This window comes from Antrostomus carolinensis, unplaced genomic scaffold, assembly GCF_000700745.2.
Source record: "Antrostomus carolinensis isolate BGI_N321 unplaced genomic scaffold, ASM70074v2 scaffold49077, whole genome shotgun sequence".
NCBI lineage: Eukaryota > Metazoa > Chordata > Aves > Caprimulgiformes > Caprimulgidae > Antrostomus > Antrostomus carolinensis.
The window spans coordinates 6592-25230 of NW_010327808.1; the positions used below are offsets into that span (position 1 = coordinate 6592).

The 18639-nt window shown below is 40.5% G+C and overlaps 1 protein-coding gene across 1 annotated transcript; it reads left to right on the plus strand.

Moving 5' to 3' along the window:
- Window positions 1-540: 540 nt before the first annotated feature.
- TRPC4AP (transient receptor potential cation channel subfamily C member 4 associated protein) lies at window positions 541-17911 on the plus strand (the record flags this gene model as incomplete). Its single annotated transcript, XM_010171991.1, has 10 exons — window positions 541-669; window positions 939-1055; window positions 4474-4531; window positions 5762-5817; window positions 7387-7515; window positions 8538-8739; window positions 10565-10753; window positions 12461-12603; window positions 17005-17136; window positions 17849-17911. Coding segments are annotated over 10 exons (1218 nt in total), but the record flags the coding sequence as incomplete, so codon positions are not given.
- Between the last annotated feature and the right edge of the window lie 728 nt (window positions 17912-18639).

The window sequence follows — 18639 nt, forward strand, 5'->3', positions numbered from 1 at the left end:
GGGTCATTGCTATGACCCATAACAGCTTCAGGGACTTGGCTGAGGAAATACTTGGTGCTAGCTGAGTGTAACGAGTCATGAGGCCTTTCCATCTCCAATGTTCTACCTTAGACCAGTGACATTGTTGATGGTGTCAAGGGCACCCATTTCCTTTTCCAGTGGCCTGCCAATCAGAGTTCTGCTAATGGAATTATTTAGAGACTAATGTGTTCCTATTTACAAATATTTGATCAATATAAAAGTATAGAATGAGAAATAGAATATCAATCAGTATAGAATGAGATTAAGTACTGTAAATGATAACATCTGCTTTAAGCCCTGTCCTGCTTAAGGTACTTTGACCATCAGTAAAAAATTCTGCAGCTCCCTTTTCTAGATAAATTGCTGCGTGGAAAGAAGTACTGGATTTTATAATGGTTCTCCCTGCAATAAACTGTTTTTCTGTGATATTCTGATACTGATATTTTGAGAAGATAAAGGTTGTTTTCCTGGTTGTGAAGCATTGGACACATGGGAATTTTTATTCTTCCTTTGTTGCAGATCACAGAGGCCTTGTTAAAGGAGAGGGATAAACAAGCAAAATGGAATGGGATTCCCTTACTCTTGCAAAAGCTGTATGAACAGAGCCACCCAAACAGTGATTTCTCCCAGTGCCAAAGCATCTTAAAGGTACTATCTGCACTGTTCTTCCTGAAAGCTGGGGGTTATTTTGTTGCTGCTTTCTTTAAAGTCTACTGTGATCATGTTCTAACTAATTTTTGATACTCTTTGCATGATAGTATCTGTGAATTGGCTGGTAGATAAGAGCTGGGAATGCATGTAATTGATTAGTCAGTAGATCATACAGATAGTTGGTGACAACTGTGCTTATACTGATGAACAGTTTTCTTTCTGAACTGTCTTTTTTTAAATTATTATTATTTTCTTATTGCACCCAGGAAATTTCTCCACTTCTTTCAATGGAAGCCATGGCATTTGTTACAGAAGATAGAAAAGCTGCTCAAGAGTCCACTTTCCCAAATACATACACATTTGACTTATTTGGAGGAGTCGATGTAAGTGTGTTTTCTCAACAATATCAAAAGTTTTCTGCATGATAGTCCTACCACTGAGAAATCTGTAAGTGAGGTCTCAGACCTATAAAGCTTCCAAGTGCAAGGTACAGAATTACTTTATCAATTTGCCGTTAAGTGTTAGAATTGTGCCTGTTTCTCTTAATCAAAATGTGAAAAGGGTGTATTTTCTGAGGTATTACATCCTCAAAAGTGAGGTACTTTTTCTTGTACGATACAGAAGACCTGGCTGTTCATTTAGGTAGTCTATTTTTAACTTTAAAAAAGGTGATACCTTTGGGTTCTCTATGAAAACAGTTTCAAATGGTTTCTGGTTGTGAGATGAAATACTGCAGTTGGTACAAGAGCTCTGAGAATTTCCCTTGCCACTGAAGGATATGTGGCAGTTTTTCTAAGCACACTAGGACACTCTCTTAGCCAGCTTGTCTCTGTTTATTGCTGGCATGGAATCTGTGGAAAAGTTTTTAAACAGAACTGCAAGGTTTCTGTAAACATTCTGACAATTTATCTTTTTGTTTATTTGTTTTAATTCGACATTACACAAATACCCAAGTTTGCTCAGTGTTATGGTGACAGACTCTGGGATCTTAGCTTTCATGAGAAATGTATGATTTGTATTTTCCAGTAAACTAATTGACACTTTGTTCCTTTTTTTTTTTTTTAATAAATTTTTTTTGGTCGTTGTTACTTCTCTCATTACACATAGCATGCCTTTACTGAAGTCAAACTTGTATTTAGGTTGTTGTCTTGAAATTAGCACTGGTTTAATTGGTGGTATCCAGCTGAGGACAAAGGTCTTCAGCTATCCAAGCAATTTAGAATGTTGTATGAAAATGTTCTGAATTTCCCTTGTTTTTAAAGGGAAATAGTGATATGTCTTGTAGAAGTGCTTTTAACATAAGAATGCACAGAAAATGACTTTACATTTCATGTTTAAATAAGTGTGTGTGTGGTGTTGTGTTTTCATTTTTTTTCCTTGGGCTGCAGATATTAAATATCAGATACACTGCAATTACTTGGTACTGTGGCCAGAGATTTGGCTGATCCAGTGGGTTTAATCTGGTTAAAGGCAGCGATAGGAGCCAGTGCGATGTGTTTTTGGAAATCCTACTCTAGGACTTGAAAGGAAAGTAGTTTAATCTGCTGGTTCTGTGTATGCCACGTGCTGCTTCTGTATCACAGAATCACAGAATGTCAGGGATTGGAAGGGACCTCGAAAGATCATCCAGTCCAACACCCCTGCCAGAGCAGGAACCTAAATGAGATCACACAGGAAGGCATCCAGGTGGGTTTTGAATGTCTCCAGAGAAGGAGACTCCACCCCCTCCCTGGGCAGCCTGTCCCAGGGCTCTGTCACCCTCACTGTAAAGAAGTTCCTTCTCAAGTTTAAGCAGAACCTCCTGTGTTCCAGCTCACACCCATTGCCCCTTGTCCTACCATTGGGCATCACTGAGAAGAGCCTGGCTCCATCCTCCTGACATTCGCCCTTAACATATTTATAAACATTAATGAGGTCCCCCCTCAGTCTCCTCTTCTCCAAGCTGAAGAGCCCCAGCTCCCTCAGCCTTTCCTCATGAGGGAGATGCTCCACTCCCTTCATCATCTTGGTGGCTTTGTGCTGGACTCTCTCCAGCAGTTCCCTGTCCTGCTCTGAGCTGTGAAGTAGGAGTAACTTTGAAGAACACTGAGTTTGCAGTGTACTCTGTATGCTATAATGTGTGATAGTATATTCCTTAAAATATTTTTGGATTCTGACAGCCTTTACATCAGGGAAGAAAAAAAGCCCATTTGTGTCTCCTCCCTTTATATGGAAACATGTATAATATTACCTGAGAGTACACACGTGAACTGATACATGAGCCTCATGGACTTTGGACCTGAACGCAACCCCATTCCAAGGAATAAGATCTCATGACTCCCTTTCTACTCCTTCTGCCTCTGGTGAGGCGCCCTCTTACGTGTTCTCTTTCTGCCATTGGACTCTTGTGCTCTTGCTGCCTACTGTTGCAGTTTCAGTAGGATGGCTGAAGAAAGCCCCTCTCCAAGGAGTGTCTCACACCACTGCAGTCCAGTCCCTGGAGTGTATGTGAGGAGCATACCAGTTCTGCAAGAATAAGGTGATAAATACGTGGTGGGTTATAGTATTGACCAGGAAAATTAAATACTAGTTGAAAAGGTCCACTCTTTGGCAAGGCTGGAGCCATCATGATTGCAGCCACATGTAAAAACCAGGCTTGTTGCAGTAGGTGTTCTTTCCCAGGAGAAGAGCAGTGCGTAGGGATATCTTTGGGTGCTTACCTCAGGTGCTGAGCCTCGAGGTGTGCATTCTTCTCCTAAAGCATAAGCCATGTATATGAACACTACTGCTGCAGTCTTTACCCTACTGATGCTGCAGCTACTGTTACAGATATTGCTGAAAAATGTATATTCCTCTTTGATGTTGCCTATTTATTGATTTGTCAGTGCTTAAAACGTGGGCAGTGCCTCCAGTGCTCTCATGTTTTCCTCTGTCTGGGTAGGTAGTTCATTAAAAGAAGAGTAAAGTTAAGTTGGGACAAATAGAACAAGTTGTAAAATATAAGTATATTGTCAAATGACAAGACTTAACTGGGTAATGCCTCCATTGCTCTTAACAATTTTAAACTGAATTTGAAAACGAGCTTTTTTGCAATACTTTTTGCAGAAGTCATCAGTTCCTTCTAGTGACTAACCCTCAGTTGTAAATAAACTGCTATTTTTTAAAGTGTTCTAAAATAAACCAGTGGTGTAGGCTAGAACAACCAAAGATCAGTTCTACATCTATCAGAACCATAGTCCTACCCTTGGAAAGCTGAGTCGTACATTCCTGAAATAGTAATGAGCCAACACTTCACATATCTGTAAATGTAAATGTATATGTCAGTGTATGTATGTGGTACGTGTACACAAGCAGTGGCTTGCTCTTTGTTGGTGAGATTAAAATCTGGAGCAGCTTTGTTCTGTTATGTCTGGACCTGAAATGTATTTTGAAGCCCTGAAGGATTTAGGAAGAGCCTTTGCAAAAATTACATCTCTTTGCAGATTATTGCTAAAGATTCATTAGTTGGGGAGATGTGTGATAGCCATCCTTGATGTTATCTGGATGCATGTGAAATTACATTCTTTGCAGACTCAAATTCTTTAAAACTTGCCAGTGGGAGATTTTTTTTTAATAGAACTGTTCTTATTTCTTGAGGGTAAAAAAACCCTATTTTTTGTAAATGTAATTTTGATACCAGTAGGGTTTTGATAGTAGAGCTTCTATTATTCACTTCTCTGACTTCAGTAGAGACAGGACAAAGTTTGGACTCGTCACTGACAAGTTAATTGGTTATTTGTAGCCCAGTGATTATTTCTTTAATTCTTTATCTTGTTGTTACAGCTTTTAGTAGAAATTCTCATGAGACCAACTCTTATTACACAGAAAAAGAAACAGAAAAGTAAGTAAATAGGTATTTTCTCTTTTTATCATTCTTGCTTTGTGTCCTTATTCAGACAGAAATTACATTTTTCTGTTCCTCTCCTCCCTACCAGCAATTTCCTGTTCCTAAATGAATCATTAGTTCCTTTGTTCTCTGTAGCAGTGATTCATGATGGGATTTAGGATAGTCACCTGTCGCAGAGCCCGGCTCGAGAGTATTCATGCACTCAGCACAACACTCCTCTCCATGCAGTAAATCTGTGATCACTGGAAACTTTTATTGTTACTGCAGCTACAATTATCAATTATTAATAATAAACATTGTTTATGAAATAGGAGTTTTATTTATTTTATTATTATTTTATTAAGTTTATTATTTATATTAAGTTTATTATTTTTTATTAATAATAAACATTTCATAAACATTGTTTATGAAATAGGAGTTACAGAGATTGTGAGATAATTAAAAGTATGCTGTTTTCCTGACCTAGACACACTGTGACTTCTCATTTCCAAATTGCTATATGGAGAACTTGCCAGTGGGGCACAGTAGCTTCAGCACAACTGTCCTGCTGGAGCAGCTTTAGTTTTAGTGTTTTCATTTCTCCTGTCTGTGATTCTGCTGGTTCCCTGAATCCTTCTGAGGAAAGGAAATGTCATGCTATGCTCCATGCCTGCCAGCCAGGAAATTTCAAAGGTGAAGTTGAACTTGAGCTAGAGGCAGCTGGTGTATGTTTGTACTGAAAACATATTTTAAAAATTAAAATGCTGGAGTAAATCAGATGGAAAGCTTTTCTATGAATTCCTGATGCTGCCTGGAGAAAAATGCATGAACTGTCCTTCTTTTTCCCCGTGCTTAATAATTGGAGCTAATATGTGTCTCATCAGTTTCTCATATTGACAAATTTTGAGTTGATCTATGATATTTTTCCTAAAATACTGTTTACACCCCTATAATTTTCTTTTGTGCTTGAGTAAGAAGTGTGCTAGACCTCTGGACCTCTAGACCTCTAAAAGTACACCTCTGGCTGTGGTCCTGGGTAGTAGTTTTAGAAGAAAGCATGTGAACAAGTCAGATACAGAGTATTTCTTCCTCTGGTCTCTCTCCTCCAAGCCATTTGCAGCAGTGATCTGAGCTAGCAGTTAGCCTGAAGTTCTCACCCATTTTATAGCTGTTCACACCACTGCTGTGGACACCAGTGATCCTTGGCAACGTGTAGCTAGTGAATGTCTGTTTTCTCCTTTGCAGTAAGCGATGACCTTATCAAGGACTGTTTAAGCATACTGTACAACACGTGTATATGTGTAAGTACAACTGCTGTGCAAAAGTGTTCTTCTGCTGGTCATGTTTTACATGTGCCACTTGATAAGACGACAGACAGACCTTTTAAAGTATAATTTAAACTTACTCATTAAAATTCCTTCAGTGAGTTATAGGACAGCTCTGTATTTTGATGTGTTACCCAAATAATTTCTATTTTTTTAACCACATTATCAAGTTTAAATACTTTTGCTTGGATTTTTCTTTATCTGTGTTCCTGTAGGATAGCCCATGTCAGCCTTTGTTGTAATCATACTTAATATTGGAAACTGGAAATGGATGCCTGCTAACCCACACTGCAGCTAGTCTTATTCAGTAATGGTGCTGGCAAAGTGTTTTAAGTTTGATCCTGCAACTCCTTCATGTGCTGAATGTTAGTTCAGTTCAGTTGATGGCAGATCAGTGCTCAGGAAGATGGTGGGTTAAAGGCCGATTGAAATACTCTACCATTAAAATTCTGAAGCTAAAAATTCATGCCTCAGATTATGCACATGGGCCACATCCTCAGGATTGTTTGTGTGGTTGTTAATCGCATGTTTTATTGTGTCATAACCTAGGGAGCATTGTTTTAACAATTTTTAAAAAGGCAGTTACTTGCTTGGAGCTCTTCCAAAGACATCAACCCGATCTCGAGAGTTTGAGTCGTAATAGATCGTGTTCTCACTACTGAGTATTTGTGTACACATGGGAGGGAGAAGAGAGAGAACAATTTTTTTATTTACTTACATTATTTTATTTTTTTTAACTACAGGTAATAATACAACATTTGCAAACTGTGAATATCATAATATGCTAAGAAACAAGTTTGCTGTTTTAATTCACTTCAGTATCACTCCTTTCTCTTGAGTGAGATGTGTTCAGGATCACAGAAGTGATGTGTGTGCAGTACTAACTGTTCTTATGTGTAAATGTTTAGGAAGTGTCTGAGCTAGTCTAGTTCTGTGAGCACTGGTAACATGTCAGTCCTATGTAATAGCTTTGCAAACAGTAAGGATGTAGTTTTAAGTTGCATTTAGTTCCAGAAAAGACTGGCCATGCTCTCAGCAGAGATCAGAGCATGAAAGCTGGCCTTAATGAACATGGTGATTAACCCGAGTTCATGCTTCAGCATGACTTTTGGGTTCATCACCGAGTTCATTGAGGTCAACGCTTGATTCTGGTTGCTCAGACTCTGCCCAGCTGAGAGCAGTGCTAACAGTTGAGGAGGAATCTGAGGACTGCATTTACATCCCATAAAATGGAGCTGGTTCCTGTTTGTGTGGGAAAGCAGAAGCAAGCCTCTCTGAGGTATTTCCAGGCATGCAGTGTTCGCTTTTGATTCGGGCAAGTCAACAACAGCCTCTCATCCCAGAGCCTGTAGTTTTTGCAAGCATCATGTTGACTTCAGGCAAGGACTGGAGCTAGTTTTGGTCACCATAAACACAGTGTTTCCTGGTTTCAGGAACAGTTGGTTCAGTAACATCTATAAAACTGTCCTGCATGAGCCTGTAACATTTGACTTGTCAAGGCAGGCTCTGACTCCGGGTCTGTGTTTGCCTCTTGCTGCTTTCTAGACGGAAGGAGTCACAAGGAGATTGGCAGAAAGAAATGACTTTGTGTTGTTCCTGTTTACACTGATGACAAACAAAAAAACATTCCTACAGACTGCAACGCTCATTGAAGATATCCTGGGAGTTAAAAAGGTTAGTTACTGGTTTGTTAATTTTATTTGTATGGCTTTTCAGGAAAGATAGAGGAAGGATAACTGTTTGTAGCTTGCAGAGGATGATGGGGGCGAGTGTCTAGCTTTCATTAAAGTACAACCAGTATTTCAAATAAAGAAAATCAACCTTATATAAATTAATTTTTCATCCTTGCCTTCTGATTATACTTCAGATATTTTAGTAGCCTTCCTGACATCTGGAAGGCTTCCTGTGCTTCTCTCTTACTTCGGGATTTCTCGTAGCTCTGAGAAGTTACAGGCTGAGGGAACAGGGCTTTTAGGTCTTCTGCACAAACTAGGTTTCTGAACTTGCTTGCCAGCATCATTACAGCTTAGTTACCCTGATGTGATGCAAACAAAATATTAGAGGTGTAAACCTGAAACAAATATGTCTGTGTACATTTTGTGGAGAGGGTCAGGATTCTGTGACTTGTTGCTGTTTTTTAGAGTAAAGTTGAGGATCATGTACTTCCTGAGGTAGGAAACAAGCTTAGTTTTTCTCAACAGAAATGCTTTTTGTTGAAATCTGTTTTCAAGATCTTTTTATTAAAAATATGTTTTTATGAAAAAGACTGAGGAAAATAATCTAGAAGTAGATTCTCCTCTGTGAGTTTCAAAGAAAATACAGAAGTGGAAAACAAAATTGAAAGCTTCTAAGACCTCGATGTAATTTGTATTTTAAATTAGGTTGTGGGTGGTTTGTTGGGTTGTTGGTTTTTTTTTTTTATTAAGAATGTTCCCATATTTGATGTCTTTAAAATATGTACTATATATAGTCTATATATAGACTATACTTTTGGAACTGATAAACCCAAGTAACACCAGTTGTAAATCACAGATTTTTCAGCCTTGTCATTTGTCACTGCCTGCTTCTCTTTTACTAATGTTGAAATAACACCCAGATCTCACCAGGGAAGAGCTGTAGCTGAAGCCTCTGTCTGTGTCTGTGTTCACTTACTGAATATCACGTGTGACTTACTCAGTTGATATTGTCTCTTCTAGGAAATGATACAACTGGATGATATTCCCAATCTCGCGAGCCTTGTGTCCAGTTTTGATCAGCAGCAGCTTGCGAACTTCTGCAGGATCCTTGCTGTCACAATTTCCGAACTCGACACAGGGAGTGATGACAAGCACACGCTTCTTGCCAAAAATGCCCAGCAGAAAAAAAACTTGGGTCCTTCTCGAGCTGAAATTAATCAAGGTGATTGTTACATTGTGAACAAACACAGAAGAATCTTGATGCTGCATAAAGTTTCCCCTCTTCTCAGTGTGACATCTGTAGCGTACGTTTCTAGAGGATGCTGTGAGCATTCTGTCTTACAGAGTGTTTTTCTTTATTGACTTTCCTCAAGCAGTTCCCTGCAAACAATCTTTTTGTTAATGAAACTTTCTTCGTAGCTTTGTTTCATATGGTGTTGGTAATTAGATAAGCTAATTTCTGTCATTTCAACCCTCTCTGATGAACTGAGTGGCTTAAAATAATTGGATTTGTTTTCTGTCCCTCAGTCACTTCCGTTGCCTTCCCTTTAGCAGCTCTCAGTAATTCCATGTCCTCCTTAAAACAGGAATTCCTGAACTAAAACTGCATGCAGCAGAGCAGTTCCTTCTCTGATTTTATCTGGCACTGAATTGAGCAGGATGTCTTTCTTTTTCAACAGGGAAAGTGTGTTTTATATCAATCACGTTGCCCACTGTTACCACACCAGCATTGAAAATCTCTTGGTCTAATTTCAACTTTGGGCATCGTGCAGATTTCCTTATTTTGCTGGGTGGTTCTTAGATGCAGAAGTCTTGCATAGAAGGAGAAGTATGAAATTAAGAGATTAAAATTAAAGTACCCTCAAATGTAGAATCTGCTGGTTTCAGCTGTTACTGTGCTGAAAAGCTTTTGGGCTTCAGAAGCAGATGTTTGTGTAGGCCCATGCCAAGCAATTTTGGGAAATGCAAAAAGGGGGTTTGGAGCTGGTTCTCCCATCTTCTAACATTTTGTGTTAGCTATGAACAATAAAGCTCCATTTGTAGCCACTGCCACCCCTACAGCATCCAGTGAGAGACGAATAGCATAACACAGCAGGCAGAAGTATGTGTAGGTGTGGATACAAAGTTGGATCCCACAGAGCTGAACTTAGCCAAGCAATTGTTTAACAAATTGGTTTTTTGTTTGCACAATTAGAGACTGTATCTAAGACTGTAAAGCATTTTCCATTTTAAAAATTTTATCAGGGAGCTTATTCTTTCAGAGATGGTATCAGCAGGCAGAATCTTACAACTCTCTTACATAGTTCATGGCCAGTTTCTTTGTCCTTTTCTACTTGCATCTGCAAGTATGTAGTGAAGTGAAGGCTGAGCCATGTATCTGTAATAAACAGGTCCTGGAATTAAGCTATTCTGTAAAATCTTTAGGACAAAATGCAGCTCCTAACACTTCCCCAGGCTCCTCAAGCATTTTGCAGACCAGTGACTTCTGTCCTTGAACTGCCATTTCTAAGGGTGCAGTTCCACAATTAAAACCCTCTAACTTGGGGCTGCTGTCATGTGTTTCCCATCTGTTTTAGTCCATGATGAACTAATTCAGGAAACTAGTACTTAAAAAGCTAACAGCTTTCTGCCAGCTACTGAAGTGAGGGGAGGTGGAGCTGCCCCTTCCAAGGGCTGCTGCTTTATTTCTGCCAGCGTAATTTTCAGCCAGATCAGTTCCTTGATACTGACTCACTGTGGGCTGGAGAACAGCAGTGCCAGCAAAAGGGAATTGGCTGGAAACAAGCAGTTTGAGTAGGGTAGAACTAATTTTTTTCTAGTGTAAACCCAATACAAACCAGTTTAACACTGATTGAATTATGCGTAGGGTATGTACACTCTTCCATTGAGTGCATCAGCTTCTTCCATCTTGTATGGAAGATGGAATTTGTTTCTGTGTACTCTTCTATATTACTAATGTAGATGTTTTGGTATCCTGTGGTATAGAGGATTTGATGACTGTTGTGCCTGTGATTGTAGGTCATAATATAATTATTTTTCTTTTTCAGCTACCCTTTTGAATATTCCAGGCTTCATTGAGCGACTGTGCAAACTAGCAACACGGAAGGTGTCTGAAACAACAGGTACTTCCAGCTTCCTTCAGGAACTGGAAGAATGGTACACCTGGCTGGACAATGCACTCGTCCTTGATGCTCTGATGAGAGTGGCAAATGAAGAGGCAGAGCAGAGCAGTACAGGTATCTGGTTTGCATCCCTCCAACCACCATTAGCTGATGCATATCTTAACCTCCTTCAGTGTTTGCCATGTGTTACTTTTCCTTCCAACTAGTATTGATTCCCCTTTTCTTGCATGAAAGACTGAGATGTCAGCAGTTAGGTCTGACTCCCATTTTGTTCTTGTGTGGCACTAGTTTGTTTTTTGTTTGTTGTTTTTTTTTTCATGAACTAATGTTAATAAAGATAACTGTCGTGCAGTAAACTGTGCCCTTTGCACACCTAGATAACAGTGTAACGCTGTTCATCCTCAGCACTAGTCTCCCTTGGAGTGACAAAAATAACACACATCTGAGGTAAGTGACTTTATCAGCATCTTGCTCTAAAACTTAGGCTGATGGCGTTAGGTTCAAATACTTTATACCGAGCAAACAGTCCCTTCTTTAAAAAGGAAAGATAGTTCCAGCAAAATTGAATAAATTAATTGGAAAAAAAAATAAGTGTTCCTGATAAGCACATGGAAGTGTTAATATCACCTTACAAACATGCTTTGAAGCAAGCCTGGTTTGTTTCTTCACCCTTCAATATTATGAAAATGCAATATATATCTTGTAGAACTTAAAGTACTTGGTCAAGGAACAGAATTACCACAAAATTTTGATATCTAAATCTTTGCCTCTGTGCTTCTTTCTTCCTTATCCTACTTCATTAGGTTTGTAACAATTAGTTATTAAAACTTCTGAAAACACACAAAAAAATTAAATACACAGATGCTCCAACAGCATCTCGTGCATACCTTTATACACACCAACTTGGTGGAAACTGGAGAATGCTTGGTATTTTGGAACAGAATTCACAAGGTAATTAATCGTGCTGAGGTGGGACATGCCCAGTCACAGCTCTTGACCCACAACGTCAGTCAGCAAGCAAACCTGGGTGGACTCTCCCAGAATAGTGCCTCAACCTCGGACTGCTTTTGGCTTAGGGACTTCTGAGTCAGAGGTAGTGTCTGTGCTTTTTAGCCTTTGATGGTTTCCTTCCTTTGTGTGTTTGCCTAGTTACTGTTTCTTGACATGGGTTCAGAAAGCATTCACACTGTCCTGTGGCAGGACATCATCACTTAGTTACGTGTTGTTTGAAGAGCTAACTCCTTTTTGAACTGCAGAGTTTCACTATGTCCTTATTTACTTTCTCTGTGTCACTTAAGATTTCTGTCATGTTTTCCACTTGCAATCGTGGCATGTTATAACCTGTTTCTGCTCTTAGCAGTGTCATTTTAGATAGGGCTGTGAAAATTATTTAACTGTGGCCTAAGTATTCTGGTACTGAGGTATGAAATTAAAGTAGTTTAATAGTAAATGCTTCTGATAATCTCACCCCTACTTTTGTTACCTTTTCTACCATGTCCTTTCTGGTGCAGTAGTCTACTAATTCATATAGGTGAGCCTACTTATTAGGTAGATGATGCCATTTAACTAATTACGAAAAAAATAAATATTTTTTTAAATCTAATTTTATCTCCTCTGAAGTTCTAGCTGTATTTTTTTTCTCTTTTACAGCATTTAATTTAGATTGGTTATTTATTGTGTGTCATTATTTTTAGTTGAGAAGAAGATTCAAGCAGATGTGCTGGTCTTAAATCCACAGTGTTTCAGTGTAAAAGTAATAACTGTAACAAATCCTTTCCTGTTGAAGCTGCTTCAGGCTCACATCTTTGCCATCTTGTTCAGAGTCTTCGGATGAAAGTGGATTGGCCAACACCTCAACACGGACACAGCTTCCACAGTCCATGAAGATCATGCACGAGATCATGTATAAGCTGGAGGTGTTGTATGTTCTCTGCGTGCTGCTCATGGGGAGACAGAGGAATCAGGTGAGCCCTTGTGAATGGTCACACGTTTGGAAGTTGATGTCTCTTTAAACCTAAATGCTCATTAATTAGGTCATGGACACAGCAAGATGAAGGGCAAAGCTCAAGGCATAAAGCTGGGCAAATCCCATCATTGCAGCGATGCACAAACAAACCTGGAGTGTTTCATTGCTGAGAACCAGAGTGAGCCACTGGGCAGGGCTTGTCACGAGCTCTGCTGACCAGTGGGGAGGTGGTGGTCAGTCTCTGCAGAGCTGCTGCTCTGGTGCAGGGTGGATGCAGGAGGATACCTCAACCTGGAGGCATCCTGTCTGTCTCTGTGAGGAAGCATGTGGATGTACCTGGATGCTGCAGGAGCTGAAGACAGGTGTTCTCCCCCATTCTGGTGCAGTTGGACAGAGCCCATGCAGGATTTCCCTTTCTTTGGCTGCTTTCACTTTTGGAAATCCTCTGGGGTGACTTGTGAACGGGTGATTTTTGCAGTAGGTTCCTGTGTCTTGGCTGAGTGAGTGTGTTAAACTCTCAGCTGGGAGGATAAACTTCAGTGTTGTCTGCACTAGGTGCTGCCTAGAAATCCCACTCATCTGTTCTTTTCCCATTTCTTGCTTTCAAAATGAAAAATAGTTTGTTCCTTGCCTCACTTAGGCTTATGGAGAACCAATCAGTGCAGCTTGGTTGTAGTTTGATTTAAATGGGACAGCAGCATATTGTGAAGGGAAACCAAAGCAATCCGTTGGTGCAATTTTGACAGGTTTCCAACACTGGCAGTCAGCTCAGCAGAGCAGCTTGGAACAGCAGGGGCATTTGGATGCCCTAGAGACTGGGAGGAGGATCAAATTGTTTTGAGTTGTTGAAGGGCTGTTGTACTAGGGAAGAGTAGTTGTGTTGTGGGGCTTCTGCTTGAGCACATTTAACTTAAGTGTTTTGTTCTTTGCTAGCAACCTCCCACTGTAGAGGAGTCACAAATACTTGCCACGGGCAGTCTTTTAAATCTCTTAATCTGAAATTAAAATAGAAGTGCATTTGTAGTACAGTCCTTAACAACTAACCTCTTCACTCTGAACCTACAAGTGGATACTCAGCATTAAGAAGAAACAGATTCTGTACAATAGTAACCAGAGGAAACTAGTAATTCTTGCAGAAACCACAATCATTGCCATAAGAAACTCGTCATCCTGTTGTCATTCCTTTTAGAAGTACTGTTTCTGCTGGGCATAAAATAAATTTTAAAAAGCCTAAGACGTAACTAGAACTACCAGAATATGGATCTGTTAGGAGGACTTTTTTTTTTTCCATTGTATCAAGTCAGATAATTCATCCCTGCTTGATTTCACCACAAAAATGCAGTTTTATAGATATTGCAGAAACTACTTGCAGCTTGCACTCCTGCTGCTGCGGCCTGTTCAGGGAGCTGGAGCTGCTCACTTTCTTACCTCCCTGGGTCAGTTCTTGTTTGCTACAACCAAACGTGACAAGGTAGAAAGTATGCTACTGAAATAGCTAGCTTTGAAGCTGACTTTTTTCCTTTTGTTTCCTGGAAAAACAAGTTTTTCTTCTGCCTCTGTTACTTCTGCCCCCATGCAAACAGGGAATCTGTCTAAGGATGGAGCTGGCATGCAGTTCACTTTTTCTGCAGGGCTGATTCAGGTCCAGAATTGAATTATTGAAAGATTTGAGTTACTTCAGAGCCAGCTCGCTTTGTAAAATCCACTGCCTTTGAATCATGTGATATATCCTTTATTCTTCAGTCTACATAAAGTTTTCAAAGACTTGTGTGGCAGATGCAAATCCATTCCCCTTCCTGGGAGGCAGTCGGTATAAGAGCTGGAGCTGAGCTGTTCTGCACAGGGAACAGCAGTGTCTGCAACAGCATTCTCACTGACAAGTATTACAGCTGCTCGATGATATCTCTTTTTCTGTGAGGGAATAAAAGCGCAGAATCTGTGCTATCAGTCTTCCAGTCTGAGCAGCCAAAGGTCTTACTGGTTTTATATGGAAATAATTTTGCATAGAATATCTAAAGGGCATCACAAACCTGCTCCAGTCCACTGTGATAATAGACATAATGGTCTGGCATTTGCTTGAAGCATGATGCAGCTTCCAGACAAACTCAACCTGTTGCTGAATGTTTACTCTTAAATCCTTGGTTTAAACTTGTCTGCTGGCTAATTTGCATGAATTGACAACTGTACTAGCAGTGACTTGGCTCCTACCTGCTGCCACGTTGGGGATGGTCACACCCTTGGGGATAAGTGATGTTTCACTGCAGATCTGTGCCTTTGCTTCCTTCTCATGCTGGTTACACCCTAAGTTGCTCTCCTTATAGATTTTTGAAGGCTGTCTTGCATGGCTGCATTGTGGTGAAAGGCAATCAGGTGATTTACTTGCTCCTGCCATAGGGAGCCACACTGCACACAGTAGAAGCTCTTAATAGTTTTAGTAGTGAGAAAGCAATAGAGCGATTCATGTGAAGCTGGGCAGGAACAGGAAAAAGTCAAAGGAGTTTAAAGGATGAATATAGAGCAGGGATCATAGAATCCCAGACTGGTTTGGGTTGGAGGGGACCTTAAAGCTCATCCAGTTCCAACCCCCCTGCCAGCAGCAGGGACACCTTCCACTAGACCAGGTTGCTCAAAGCCTCATCCAGCCTGGCCTTGAACACTTCCAGGGAGGAGCAGCCACAGCTTCTCTGGGCAACCTGGGCCAGTGTCTCACCACCCTCACAGTGAAATAGCCTTGGCATCCCCAAGCTGAGTAGTTGTAATGAGTTTGGGATCTGGGAGGATCCAAAGGCAACGACTGTCAATTAGGAGCTTTGTCATGCAGCTGTCTGTCAGGTGAGAATTTAGACTTAAGCAAACTAAAAGTAAACAGAACACATTTGAAATTAAGGATGAGTCATTTGGAATAAGCAGATGATGCTCTGTATGGAAAGGGGGAGATTCAGGAGTTAAAATGATGAGCGTAGAGAGCTTCTCCTGTAGTGAGGGGCCGAGGCTCTTGCAGGCAGCTCACGCGCTCGGTTTCATCCTGTTGTGCTTGTGCCGTGCTGGCCGCTGAGGGACGGGCACTACAGGGAGTGCTTTGTTCAGACACATTCCTCAGAGCTGTTTTTGTTGGAGGCTTGTGACTAGATCAAAGTGTCCGAGAGCCTTTTAAAATAAGGGAGCACTGAAGGACTCCAGGCTTTACAATCTCTCAGGGTGGTATGGGTGAGGTGGGAAGGGGCTCCGTGCTTCCTCAGAGATGCCCAGCAGTGGGAATGTGATTTCCATATACATGGGAAAGTTGGTGGCTACCAGGAACGCAAAAGTATTTGAGGAAACAGAACAAAATAGTGATCTGCTTGAAATACCGCAGTTATAGTTCTGCATCTCAGGGATAACCTAGGGTATTTTGTAGGTGACTTGATTTTAAGGAACCATGTCCATTACTGCTTTGGGCATTTAATTTTTACAGCGCGTTGGGCTGTATGGTCATGCATGGTTTTCATTTGTGCTACATCTCAAGAGACACTGCTTGTCTTGGGCCTACAGCTGATGAGAATCCCACTTCGTACTTTTATTCCTTGACTTGCAAACTGCTGATATCAGAAGTATCAAAACTTGGACTGAAGAGATTTAATAGCTGTTGACACCAAAATTATTAGCTTTTTTGTATGAGTAACTGTGTAGCCCGTTTCAAACGTGTCATGATGTACCATGTCCTAACTTTGCAGGCAGAGTGGTGAATAAACCTGAGTAATTTGGCATTTTCTTCTCTTCTGAGCACTCTCTGAAGAAGTTCAACTTCCTCTCAGCCTGAAGGAACAGTGCTTGAACTGCAGCGTGGTTGTGTTACTGCTGGGCTCTGCTTTGCTCAGAGCTCCTGCCTAGGTCACTCAAACAAAAACAATGTTGATCACACAGAATCACAGAATATTAGGGATTGGAAGGGACCTCAAAAGATCATCTAGTCCAATAGTTTGTGTTGTCTTCAGAGGACTGCCTCAGCTTCAGCTGAGTGAGCTAGAAAGGCAAAGGATGCTCAGTGGCTGTCTGGCAGCAGAATATTCCCAGCTTCGTTTTGTGATATGTAGAACTTGAGTGTTAGATGTATTTTCAGTATGCTGTAAGTGCTCTCCTGATGTCCAGAGCTGCTTCCAGAGGCACAGTGGTTAACTGAAGCACTGGCTAACAGCTTTCTCCCAAAATGTCTTATTTTTTATCCATGTCCACCAAATGGAAACTACTCTAATGATACACCATGGTGTGCGTGCTAACACGAACATGTACTATTTGATAAAAGAATTCACTCTTTCTGTTGTCAGAGGATGACATAATTGTGCCCATCTGTTTACCAGACTACCTTATACCTGTATTTGAGGCTGCAGCAAATAAATATGCACTTGTCTTTGTTTTCCAGGTTCATAAAATGATAGCAGAATTCAAACTGATTCCTGGCCTTAACAATTTGTTTGACAAACTGATCTGGAGGAAACATTCAGCCTCAGCCCTCGTTCTGCATGGACACAATCAAAATTGTGATTGTAGCCCAGTGAGTAACTTCTTAAATTCTGTATTGGATTTTTATCTTATCATATAATTCTGAGGAGCTGTGTTGAGTAACTGGGTGCTTGTGTAATAAATGAATTGAGATGTGGTAGCATTCTGTTTTTTGTGAATTATTCTTCTCACTTAAGTCTGTATCTTTGGCTTATGCTGGCAATTTAGTAGAGGGCAATTTAGCCCCTCCCCTCTCTCCGAGATTGGGAACCGGGAAAGGGATAAATTCTGTGGTCCCTGAAGGCCAAAGGTAGAAGATGACCAAAACTTAAGGAAGTGATAGCTAGTGGGTCTGGCAAGGAAAGGCACAGAACAAAAAATTGAATGCTGTCAGGGGTTTTTTTTGGGGGGTTGGATTTTTTTGTTGGGGTTTTGTTTGTCGATTTTTTTTTTCTTTCCCCAAACCTAAATGTTCTAAATTGATCCATACAACTATGAGCTTTTTGGCCTTTGCAATAAGAAGAAATGATTAACTATTACATGCACAGGCTTGGAGGCAGTCTCCACTTCTCTTCTATTTGGGAAGCCTGCAAAGTGCAGCCTTCTCCATTTGTGCAAGTCACCTGCTCTGCTCTCCGAATGGGTTTGGTTTGGATAGGTTTTCAATTCAGCTGCTTCGTGTCAGCTTGGTAATTAATTATATCCAAAAATACTAAAGCAGATTTATTTTATTTTATTTTTTACCCTTTCTTCTCTCTTTTTAGGACATTACTTTAAAGATACAGTTCTTGAGGCTTCTTCAGAGCTTTAGCGATCACCATGAGTGAGTATGAAGAGCTGTGGTCGGTTGTGGCTCAGCGGTGTTGTTTGCCTGTTCAAGGCACAGTTGTGGGCTCCATGTGTCTGGAACATTGTACTGTCCTGACACTCGATTCACATGTTCACCTGCCTTTCAGCTCCTGCTATGAAAAGGCTAAGGATATGCTCTCCAGTGGACGTGTCTTAGTATGTCTGATGATTAAAAATAGTCCATTTTGCTTCATGTTAAACAAACTGGAACGTTTATGTGATGAGTTAACGCTTCCTGGCTGAAGAGATACAGAAGCAGCTTTGATGATGCTGTTTGTCTGGCTTCTCCCTGAGAGTTGGTAGTGAGCCAGTGTCCTCACAAGAGCACACGTACCTTTGTGGGGACATGTTCAGGTTTAATTCAGAGTGGAACAAGCATGAAACAAAGTCTGTTGGAAAATCAGGGTGAGAGATAGCATACCTCTGAAGAGATTAATCAATGTTCTTTTGCATTTGTAAAAAGACTGGCAAGATGTGATTGCTGTCCAAATGCCAGCAATGGAGAAGACCTGATTAAAGTGTATCAGAGAACGTTACGGGACCAATTATCTGTCAGCTAGCCATTGGGAACCTGGGTTTGAAATAGGAAGAAGTCTTCTGTTAGCCTTCAAGAGGCGTACTTATGAAGCTTGAGTCTGTTGGAGGAGAGATGATGCAGATTTTTAAATATTTTTTTATTTTTTAAATGCCTTTACTCAAGAAGCAC